General features: G+C 52.1%; 1 protein-coding gene across 1 annotated transcript; it reads left to right on the top strand.

Moving 5' to 3' along the window:
• Positions 1–5,495: 5,495 nt before the first annotated feature.
• LOC142823393 (DELTA-actitoxin-Aas1a-like) lies at positions 5,496–10,270 on the top strand. Its single transcript, XM_075914427.1, has 2 exons — positions 5,496–5,723; positions 8,881–10,270. Exons 1-2 carry the CDS (start codon positions 5,626–5,628, stop codon positions 9,344–9,346), a joined length of 564 nt encoding a protein of 187 aa, XP_075770542.1. The 5' UTR covers positions 5,496–5,625; the 3' UTR covers positions 9,347–10,270.
• The last annotated feature ends 1,315 nt before the right edge of the window (positions 10,271–11,585 follow it).

Raw genomic sequence — 11,585 nt, 5'->3', positions numbered from 1 at the left:
AGGGTATGTCTACACTACCCCCCTAGTTCGAACTAGCGGGGTAATGTATGCATACCGAACTTGCTAATGAAGCCCGGGATTTGAATTTCCCGGGCTTCATTAGCATAAAACCGGCGCTGCCATTTTTAAAAGCCGGCTAGTGCGAACCCCGTGCCGCGCGGCTACACGCGGCACGGACTAGATAGTTCGGATTAGGCTTCCTAATCCGAACTATCTGTACACCTCGTTCCACCATTTAGTCCGTGCCGCGTGTAGCCGCGCGGCACGGGGTTCGCACTAGCCGGCTTTTAAAAATGGCGGCGCCGGCTTTATGCTAATGAAGCCCGGGAAATTCAAATCCCGGGCATCATTAGCAAGTTCGGTATGCATACATTACCCCCCTAGTTCGAACTAGGGGGGTAGTGTAGACATACCCTTAGAGAACTGATGGGCAAGATCCCCTGGGGTGCTAACATGAAGGGGAAAGGATTCTAGGAGAGCTGGCAGTATTTTAAAGAAGCCTTATTGAAGGTCCAGGAACAAACCATCCCAATGCGCAGTAAGAAAAGTAAATATGGTAGGCGACCAGCTTGGCTTACCAGGGAAATCCTTGGCGAGCTTCAACACAAAAAGGAAACTTACAAGCAGTGGAAACGTGGGCAGATGACTAGGGAGGAGTATAAATCTATTGCTTGAGAATGCAGGGGAGTTATCAGGAAGGCAAAAGAGCAATTGGAATTGCAGCTAGCAAGGGATGTGAAGGGTAACAAGAAAAGTTTCTACAGGCATGTTAGCAATAAGAGAGTGATCAGAGAGGCTGTGGGGCCCTTACTGGACGAGGGAGGGAACTTAGTGACTGATGATGTGAGAAAAGCTGAAGTTCTCAATTCTTTCTTTGCCTCTCTCTTCGCAGACAAGTGCAGCTCCCAGACTACTGTACTAGGCAATACAGTGCAGTGGGAAGGAGGTGGGAAGCCCTCAGAGGAGAAAGAACAGGTTAAGAACTATTTAGAAAAGCTAGACATACACAAATCCATGGGTCTGCATCCAAGGGTACCGAGGGAGTTGGCAAATGTCATTGCAGAGCCATTGGCCACTATCTTTGAAAACTTGTGGAGATCAGGAGAGATCCTGGACGACTGGAAAAAGGCAAATGTAGTGCCCATCTTTTAAAAAGGGAAGAAGGACGGTCCAGGGAACCACAGATCAGTCAGCCTCACCATAGTCCCTGGAAAAATCATGAAGGGGATCCTGAAGGAATCCATTTTGAAGCACTTGGAAGAGGGGAAATGATCAGGAATAGTCAACATAAATTCACCAAGGGCAAGTCATACCTGACCAATCTGATTAGCTTGTGTGATGAGGTAACTAGCTCTCAGGACATGGGAAAATCAGTGGATGTGAGATACCTTGACTTTAGCAAAGCATTTGATACGGTCTCCTATAATATTCTTTCCAGCAAGATAAGGAAGTATGGATTGGATAAATGGACTGCAAAGTGGCAGGAAAGCTGGCTAGATTGTCGGGCCCAACAGGTAGTGATTAATGGCTCGATTTCTGTCTGGCAGTCAGTTTCAAGCGGCGTGCCCCAATGATCAGTTCTAGGGCCAGTTTTATTCAACATCTGTAGTAATGACCTGGATGAGGGGACTGATTGCACCCTCAGCAAGTTTGCAAATGACACTAAGGCTGAGAAATGTAGATTACACATATCGACATTTCTAATGAAGCAGGGATTTAAATATCCCATGCTTCATTAGCATAAACATGGCCGCCGAGTTTTTTTAGAGACGGAGCTTTTTCGGAAAAAAAAGGCAGTCTAGATGGGGATCTTTCAAAAAATAAACCCTTTTTTGAAAGATCCCGTATTCCTCAAAAAATGAGGCTTTTGGATACAAGAGGAGCCAGTAAAAACACCTCAGATAAACTCTTCTTAACTTTATTATGCACAGAATAGTAAAGGAAAGCAGTGCAAGGTTGCATAGATCTGTTCAATACAGAGGATAGTTAGCACAGACAATAATATAACACCTACACCTAGGACTATACCCAAGATACTTGATTTTAAGAATGGGGATATAGATGTACTTAGTTCTATAACTCACACACAGTTCCACTGCTAAACCTTACTATTGTCAGATGATTGTCAGACGGGAGGTCGTTACCTCATTGTTTCCCCACGCGCAGAGGTGTCCACAATGCATCAGTCGGCTGGAACAGGCACAGCTTCTAGTTGCAGCGAGTAAGGTCGTGGGGACCTCTTACCGAATCCCTCCCACCGATTATCTTTTCTACTCCTACTTTTACAGCCATAGCAAGACTTGGTCGTTCTAGTAAAATCTACCAATTAATCATGTTTTGTTTATGCCCCTCTTTTGGACACGTCCTGCTACTCAAACTACTCGATACTTAATGGATAGTTTTATGGCTGCATGGGTGATTTTTGCTCATTAGAATTGTTATGTACCAGTACCGGGTTACTCCCAGTGATCTCCGCACGGTATCTCCAGACCAACACTCCCAGTGCACTATTTAATGCACTCCTGATTCTCAAAGCTCACCCCTCCTCGGCCTGGCCCACATGCTTTCATGCACTAGGTTCAAATCAGGCCTGGTTTGCTCTGTTAGAAGCCGCACTTTGGTCAAGGCAGCCATCGTTAGTCCAGTCCCTGCAGGGCGGGACAACACAGACATTATTATTCTGGTCAAGACGGGGTTGTCCAGGCTGCCCTACACTGTCACCCCCCTGCAGCAATGGGGCTAACGCGGCTCCCTGCCTGCTCTCACCATGCAGTGGCTGCCGGCACGTCTCTGCAGCCCCTGGGCAGGGTGTGTGTGTGTTTGTCTCCGCACACTGCCCCAGTCCAAGTGCGCCTGTGGCCAGTGGGAGCTGCAGAGAAGGTGCATGCAGGCAGCAGGGTACAGAACCCCTGCCCCATCCTCCTGCCTAGGCACGGATGTCAGAGGAGGAGTGCCACAGGTGAGCACAACACTGCTCACTCCCTGCCCCCGCATCCCCTCCTTCCCCCCACCTGCACTCGAATTCTTTCCCAGAACTTGCACCCTGCATTCCCTCCTGCACCCCCAATCTCTGCCCCAGGCCAGAATCTGACCCCCTCCTACACTCCCATTCCCTGTCCTAGCCCGGAGCCAAACTCCCTGCCAAAGCCTTAGGCAGGTGCAGGGGAGGGACTTGGTGCCATTCTGGGCGCCACCATTTCTACAAACTCACCTCCCTGGGGTGCTTATGGAGCTACTTGAGAATGCTGGGTGTTCCTGCACCACCCCTTCAGTGAGGAGCCTGTTTTCTTGGCTATCCAGTCTGGGGTGTGTTGCCGCTCTCACCAGGCCAGGCCTGTTCAGCGTGACAGTGTCTGGTTCACACGGTTCACTATGCCTGCAGCTCCCAGAAGGGCCACCCCGGTCTCTCCGAGCTCTCCTTGCATGTCAGGTTTTTGGTTTTCTAGATCTTCCGCATTGTCCTTTTCTGCACATGGGGCCCAGGGGTAGCTGCATCACTGGCTTCAACAGTCAGGACCGGCTCTAGGTTTTTTGCCACCCCAACCAAAAAAAATGTTGGCCATCCCCCAGCTTGGCCCGCTGCTGCCGGACAGGCACTGAGGAGGAAAGCGCCTCTTTCACCTTGCGGCTCTTAGACTCCCACCACGCCCTCTGGCCAAACCCAGCCAATGCCCTGTCTCCTCTCCACACACATCCCGACCCCCCCCACTCACCAAACCCAGTTTCCACCTTTGCTCCCCTTCCAGGCAAACCCAACCCCTCAGTGACTGGACACAGTCCAGCCTTCCCTCCCTCCCCTACCTAATCCGCCCTGCGTCCTCTCTTCCCTCCCAGCAAAACCCTATTCCCCCCCCCCGACCGGACCCAGTCCGCTCCCCTCTCCCACCTCCCCCCACAGCACAAACTCTGTCTCCTTTCCCTCTCCCCGCCAAACCCTCGTGTCCCCTCCCCCCAGTAGGTGCGGAAACATCGGAGCGCCCTGGGGGAGGGTGAAAGTGGCACGGGTCCTCCCGGGGATGCGCGCGGACACAGCCGGGAAACATAACGGGCAAGGCCAAGGGTTCGCGGCGCAGCTCCCGGAGTGAGGCAGCAACACCCCTCCCCCCCAAATCTCTGAGCTGCGGCAGGCGAGCCCGTGCCAGCCAATCCGCACGTGAGGGGCAGAGCCAGCTCGCCCAGCCCGAGGCGAGGCCAGTGTTTGTAAACCAGCACCCGGTGCTTGCCGGCCAACCCCCACCCCTCTGGCAACGCACGTCAACCCCCTACCCCTACGCTGGGGGGTGGCGTGAGAGGGGCCGGGGGGGTGGAGCCCACGGCGGCGAGTCGCTGCGGGGAAGTCTCTGCCCGGGCCGGGAAGCCCCTCCGAGCCGGGCAGGGCACAGCTAGGTGCTGGGTGCGTGGCGTTGGGAAGACGCGCGGGGCCAATGTGGCACTGAGAGCGCTGCCAAGCACCTGGCCGGCTCAGGCTCGGGACTGTCCTGCACCGGCCTCGCCTTGGCGCGGGAAAAACCGGCCCGGGAGAGGCTTGGCCATGAAGCCTGCGCGCCCAGCGGAGAGGGTGTCGGGTGTTGGGCCGTGCACCCGGCAGACGGTCCAGGGGCCGCAGAGGGGTGCGGGACGGGGGCGCCCTCCCCCGAAGCTGACCACGCGACACCCAGAGGCCCCACTAATCCGAATTGCCGCGCGCTCCGGCGCTTGCTTGGGGTGGTGCAACTAGCCCGGCTGCGCACACACCCTGCTCAAGTCCTCTGCGCTCCCCGCCAAGTGCACGCACGCTGCACGCCTGTGGGTCCTGCCACTGGGTGAGCCACGGCCAGGGCGGGGAGCGCGTTTCGTCCCTGGGTTTGCTGTGTGTGCGCCCCACAGCGGGGCTCTGCCAGGCCCGGGCCCTCATGAGCGGTGCGGCTCCCGGGCTGGCTTTGGGATGTGACAGTGACTGGAAAGGGCTGGGACCCCACCCCAGGGCTGTCTCCAGTCAGGCCCCCATCAGCTGCGCTGCGAGCTTCCCCTGGCTGGCAGGCAGCTCTCCCTTCCCTCCGTGCCTGGCACTGACCCTTCTTCCTAGGCTGCCGCATGGGGCAGCAAGAGTGTGCTCCCCCTGCAGACCGCCGGCTCCGCCGCCCCGCCCATTGCCTTGGGCGGCCCCAGGCAGGCCCGCGTGTAGCGGTAAGGCTGGCCGGAATGCTGCCCCTGGAAATGTGCCGCCCCAAGCACGTGCTTGGTTTGCTGGTGCCTACAGCCGGCCCTGTCAACAGTAGCACAAGCACGTTCCCCATCCAGTCCCTGTGTCCCTCCTGCACCGGGTTTGCTTTGCACCTGCTGCTGCCTATGGGGCAGGGATGACGAGCCCCCGTCCTGCACTGACACAGGGGTGCAGGGCCCTGAGAGCAGCAGCTGTGAGTGGGTTGCCAATAAAGGGTTTGTGTTTCTCCCCTGTGAGCTCCCTCCCCCACTCGAGTAGACAGGACTTCCTCTTGCAGAAACCCTGCTGAGACCTTCACATCCTGCCACTGTCATGTAGACACCCTGCACGCAGGTGATGCACACGCAGCCAGGGTTGGACCTGTGCTGGCTGGGAGGCCAGTGGGTCAGTTCTGCTTCTCAGCGAGCCCTCAGTGCTGCGAGATGGCAAACATCGAAGGGCTGATGCTGGAGGTGGCTGCTGGCAGGAGCGTGGGCATCGAGATAAGCAACAACACCAGCAGCACCCTTGAAAACCCCAGGTGAGCAGATTCCCAGGCCCCTTCCTCGGGGCTTCACAACTTGCCCTACATCTGGGGTCAGTCTGGCTGGGCTAGTGTGTGGGGTATATGCCTGCTACTGAGCGTCTGTCTGTATGTCCGTCCCCTACACATCATCTATCTATCTGTTTGTCTGTCTGTCTGTCCCCAAACACTCTCTCTCACTCTCTCTCTCTCCCCCCATTGTGCTCCCCCCTCTCGCCCCCAAGGCTGGGTGAGTGCTGTGTGTCTCATTGGGCCACTGCAAATCCTCCTTCTGTCGAGCCTGAATTTGCTGTTTTTAGCTCTGGAGGGACACAAGTTTGTAGTGGATCGTTGGGCCAGGGGATTGCATGTGTCCAGGACAAGGGCTGGAGGAGATTGGAGGGAGATCACACACGTTTTGGGGGTGGGAGGAAAAGGAAATACCCTCACCCATATACACCCACACATGGGCATCCAAACGTGTACACACATATCCATGTGCACTCACGCTCTGCTACATCGCCATAAGATGCGCGTGTATCTATGTCCCTGATCACTGTCGTTAATAACATAATGTTGCCAGATTTCTACTGAATTAATAGCCCAAAGTCACTTAAATGGTAGCCCAAAACTCACTCGATCTATTTACTGACATAAAGAGGTTTATTTATTACCCCATCAGTCTGTACGATAAATAACAAATGGAGCTTTAGGTACCTAGCTCAAATTTCGCTTTGTTTGTTTAAAGTTATAATCCCCGGCAGGAATTTGTGCCTATTAGCAACAAGGCACCATCCCTAGAGGTGTTTAAGTCTCGGCTTGACAAAGCCCTGGCCGGGTTGATTTAGTTGGGATTGGTCCTGCCGAGAGCAGGGGCTGGACTTGATGACCTTCTGAGGTCTCTTCGAGCTCTATGGCTCCATGATTCTAAGGCAGAGAACGATCGAATTCAAAATCAGGTCCCCCGGGGGAATGTTGAAAGGAGAGTCAATGCACCCCGCCCCAGCCGTATTACATTCCCCTTGCCACAACCTGTGATCCCCTCCCACACACACTGAAATCCTCCCCTTCCAGGGTCCCTACACTCTAGGGAAACCAGCACCCCAGTATAAGAACATAAGAATGGCCATACTGGGTCAGACCAAAGGTCCATCTAGCCCAGTATCCTGTGTCCACCCCAGAGAGGGTGGACCGAAGACAATGATCAAGTGATTTGTCTCCTGCCATCCCTCTCCAGCCTCTGACAAACAGAGGCCAGGGACACCATTTTATCCCCTGGCTAATAGCCTTTTATGGACCTAACCTCCATGAAATTATCTAGCTTCTCTTTAAACTCTGTTATAGTCATAGCCTTCACAGCCTCCTCTGGCAAGGAGTTCCACAGGTTGACTACACGCTGTGTGAAGAAGAACTTCCTTTTATTAGTTTTAAACCTGCTACCCATTAATTTAATTTGGTGACCTCTAGTTCTTCTATTTAGGGAACTAATAAATACCTTTTCTTTATCGGCCCTCTCCACACCACTCATGATTTTATAGACCTCTATCATATCCCCCCTCACTCTCCTCTTTTCTAAACTGAAAAGTCCCAGTCACTTTAACATCTCTTCATATGGGACCCGTTCCAACCCCTACTCATTTTAGTTGCCCTTTTCTGAACCCTTTCCAGGGCCAAAATATCTTTTTTGAGGTGAGGAGACCACATCTGTACACAGTATTCAAGATGTGGGCGTACCATAGTTTTATACAGGTGCAGTAAGATATTCTGTGTCTTATTTTCTAACCCTTTCCTAATAATTCCTAGCATCCTATTTGCCTTTTTGACCGCCGCTGCACACTGTGTGGAAGTTTTCAGAGAACTGTCCACGATAACTCCAAGATCTCTTTCCTGATTTGTCGTAGACAAATTAGCCCCCATCATACTGTACGTATAGTTGGGGTTATTTTTCCCAACGTGCATTACTTTACACTTATCCACATTAAATTTCATTTCCATTTTGTTGCCCAATCACTCAGTCTAATGAGATCTTTTTGGAGTCCCTCACAGTCTGCTTCTGTCTTGACTATCTTAAACAGTTTGGTATCATCCGCAAGCTTTACCACCTCACTGCTTACCCCTTTCTCCAGATCATTTATGAATAAGTTGAACAGGATTGGTCCTAGGACTGATCCTTGGGGGACACCACTAGTTACCCCTCTCCAATCTGAAAATTTACCATTTATTCCTACCCCTCGTTTCCTGTCTTTTAACCAGTTCTCAATCCAAGAAAGGACCTTCCCTCTTATCCCATGGCCATGTCATTTACACAAGAGCCTTTGGTGAGGGACCTTGTCAAAAGCTTTCTGAAAATCTAAGTATACGCTATCTACTGGATCCCCCTTGTCTCCATGTTTGTTAACCCCTTCAAAGAACTCTAATAGATTAGTAAGACATGATTTCCCTTTACAGAAACCATGTTGACTTTTGTCCAACAAATTATGTTCTTCTACATGCTTCACAATTTTATTCTTTACTATTGTTTTGACTAATTTGCCCGGTACTGAAATTAGACTTACCGGTCTGTAGTTGCCCGGATCACCTCTAGAGCCCTTTTAAAATATTGGTGTCACGTTGGCTACCTTCCAGTCATTAGGTATGGAAGCCGATTTAAGGGATAGGTTACAAACCACAGATAATAGCTCAGCAATTTCCCATTTGAGTTCATATAAGCTCTACCACCGTGATGTCCCCTTTTTATCCTCCCAAATAAACATCCTGCAGCTGAGAGTCCCCTTCAATCACCCTGCCTCCTAGAGCCGCCCCCCGCCCAGCCCTGTCAGATGCCCAGTGGGGCAGCTGTGCCTGCTCCCTGCCTTAGATCCAGCCTGACTGCTGCTGCCTCCCAGGCCATGGTCTCCTCCTTGCCCATCCCGGAACCTGCTGGGTTCCACCACCTTAGTTTATTCTGAATTTACAGTCAGTTGACAGGGCCCAAGTTTAAAATTAGCTTTAAAACTTTTTAATTAGCATGTTGCTGAAGATTATAAAATCACAGCTCTAAAAATACCTCCTCCCCCCGCTGCCATTGGGCATAGGGGGACCAGTTTACAGCACTGCATAAGTCCCATAATCCCTAAGGACGCCCTGTTGTCAGGGATGCCGTGTAATAAAGGAATCCCGTGTGGTTTTCCTCCAGGACACACTGTTTCAGCGGCCATGTCTTGGTTAATCCAGAGGACTCCATCCCCCCTGGCAAATCGGGGAGCTGTGTGTTTGTGAAAACGAGCTACTCGGCCCGCGGGAGCGTGGGGGTGCTGAGCTACGAGTCCGATGCCTGCACCCTGGCCGTCATGTTCTCCAACCCCTTCGACCGCGTCCTCTACAACTCGGAGTTTGCCATCGAGCTCTTCGCAGGCAGGAAGCACTTTGAGAGCATGGAGCGTCTCTACCAGTATATGTACAACCACGGCCCGCCCTATAAATGCGAGTCCTTCAGGAGAATGGAGCTCAAGGTGCTGGATGGCGAGTTAGTGGTGACCAACCAGGGGATCCAGGCAACAGCCACCGTGTCCAACAAGGATAAGGCCACCATTAAAGTGGAGATCAAGGGAAAAGATGATCACACAGACAGCCCAAGCAACCCAGGGAAATGGCCCATGTGACAGACCAGCGTGGTAACTAGTGACTCCCAGCCTGAGCAGACAGTGATGTGCTAACTCTGCTCAAGTGAGTGCACTAAAAACAGCCAGAGCCATGTGGGTGCCCATGCCACAGTGCCCATGCTGCTGTTTGTAGTGCACTGGTGCATGTCTGTCTACCAACATTCCCTCCGTTTTTTAACATCCATGTGAGGAATAAATTTTGTTCTATGCACCGAGGCATGTGCAGTTGTGCAAAACCAGTAGAAATGCAAGCCTAGCTGTGGGCGCTCTGCTAATCAGCTGGTTGGCACCTGAATCTCTCTGGGATGACCCTCTAAGTGCACAGCTTCCAGGGAATCTGCTGTTTACCCAGGCTGGGAAGTCTCCAGGCATCCAGAGGTTGCCATCATTTTATTAACGAGTTTTTTTTCTTGCTTGTGTTATAACTTCAAATATAATAAGCATAATGAAACCCGCAGCATTGGTCATGGCTATAAGACCCTGTAAAGCTTTGCAAAATGGAATACGATAAATGGTTCAGTCGAATTATTTGCAAATGGGAGCTGAGATTCTTGCTAAGTGCAAACATGTTTAAGAGTGTCACCTTGTGGTATAGCTGTGTAAGGTTGTTTTCGTTGCATACATGCTTGGCTAAGCAATGTAAATAGCCGGTTACAGATTACAATGGAAACCACAAGAAAGGTTAAGTTCATAAGATCAGCTCCTAAGAATGAAAGAATGACCCTACTAGGTTGGCCCAACCGAACAGGCAGCTTCGAGTGAGCCGTCTCCTGTTGTCTAGTCCAGGGGTGGGTAATAATTTTTCATGGGGAGCCACTCCAAGAATTTGGTCAGTGGTGGAGGGTATAATATTCTTCCATGGTATTAGTGGAGGAGGTGCGGGGTCTGGGATGGAGGCTGGGTGCGGAAGGGAGCTTGTGGGAAGGGATTGAATTGCAGGAGGGGATGTGGGATCTGGGAGGGAGTTTGGGTGAAGGAGGTGGTTGTGATCGGGGCAGGGGAGGAGATGCAGGGGTTTGTGTTATGACCTTGGGCAGGAGGGGCCTGTGTCCTGGAGCCAGGGGATTGGAGTGCAGGGTCTGGGAAGGGGGTAGGAGTGCAGGAGGGAGGCGCAGGATTTGGCTTATGTGGGGTAGGGGGACAGGAGTGGTGGGTCAGAGGGGAAGAGGGAGGGGCTGGGGTGCCAGAGTCTGTCCCTGGCTGGGAGAATTCCCTGGGTGATTCCTGGCCAACAGCCCAGCAGGTTCCCTGCCCTCCATGTCCCGGCAGGCTGCTCAGAGCCTGAGGGGAGATGGGGAGGGGCACTTTGTGCACTGCCTGTTCACAGACAAACTTTTCTGAGCACTGTGGGGTGGTGGGGGAAGGGCAGGAAGGGAGCTCGTTATCCCACGAGGCATAACGGGGCGGTCGACAAATGCCTTTGATGTCGACGTCCAGACCAGCGCGCTGAGCCGACAAATAGCTGACTGGCACAGCGCGGCAGCCATTTTAATTTAAATGAAGCGGCGATTATTTAAATCGCCACTTCATTTGGGAATGTCTAGTAAACTAATCTACGTGGCTCTGGCGACGGAGCCATGTAGTCTAGACATACCCTCAGTGTCCTTCTGCACCCACGGGCTGGACCCAGCAGCATGGCAGTCTGGATCCAGCCATCAGGCCTTATTTTGCCACACCCTGATCCAGTCCCAGCTTCTGGCAGTCAGAGGCTTAGGGACGACTGCAGCAGGGATGTCCCTGACGATCTTGGCTAGTAGCCATTGATGGAGCTGTCCTTCAAGATCCTGCATGAGTCTTTCTTGAACCCAATTGTAATTTTGGCCTTGACAACATCCCCGGCAAAGAGTTTTACAGGTTGGCAGTGCATTGTATGAAGAAGAGCTTCCTTTTGTTTCTTTTAAGCCTGCTGCCAATTAATTTCATTGAGTGTCCGCTCATTCTTGTGTCTGCACCTTTCTTGATTGTATAGACCTTTGTCAAACTCTAATGGTGCTCTGTATCCTTCCAGTCATCCCTTTCACGCTGTCTGAAAACTCATAACTCGCTGGACAATATTCTCCTGAAAAAACCATAAAATCATAGCATCCGAGGGCTGGAAGAGACCTCAGGTGGTCATCAAGTCCAGCTGTCTACCTAAAGCAGGACCAATCCAAATAAATCATCCCATCTTGGGCTTTGTCAAGCTGGACTTAAAAACCTCTAGGGATGGAGATTCCACCAGTTCCCTAGGTGTCCCATC

Source organism: Pelodiscus sinensis, chromosome 33, assembly GCF_049634645.1.
Source record: "Pelodiscus sinensis isolate JC-2024 chromosome 33, ASM4963464v1, whole genome shotgun sequence".
NCBI classification, from domain to species: Eukaryota; Metazoa; Chordata; order Testudines; family Trionychidae; genus Pelodiscus; species Pelodiscus sinensis.
Note: the sequence above shows the minus strand (reverse complement) of the source record. Positions and strands in the feature narration are given on the sequence as shown.

Excerpts from the sequence above, each read along its gene's own strand:
- LOC142823393 (XM_075914427.1), top strand. The coding sequence starts at position 5,626 with ATGGCAAACATCGAAGGGCTGATGCTGGAGGTGGCTGCTGGCAGGAGC. Across the intron at positions 5,724-8,880 it reads AGCACCCTTGAAAACCCCAG|GACACACTGTTTCAGCGGCC; the intron begins GTGAGCAGATTC and ends GTTTTCCTCCAG.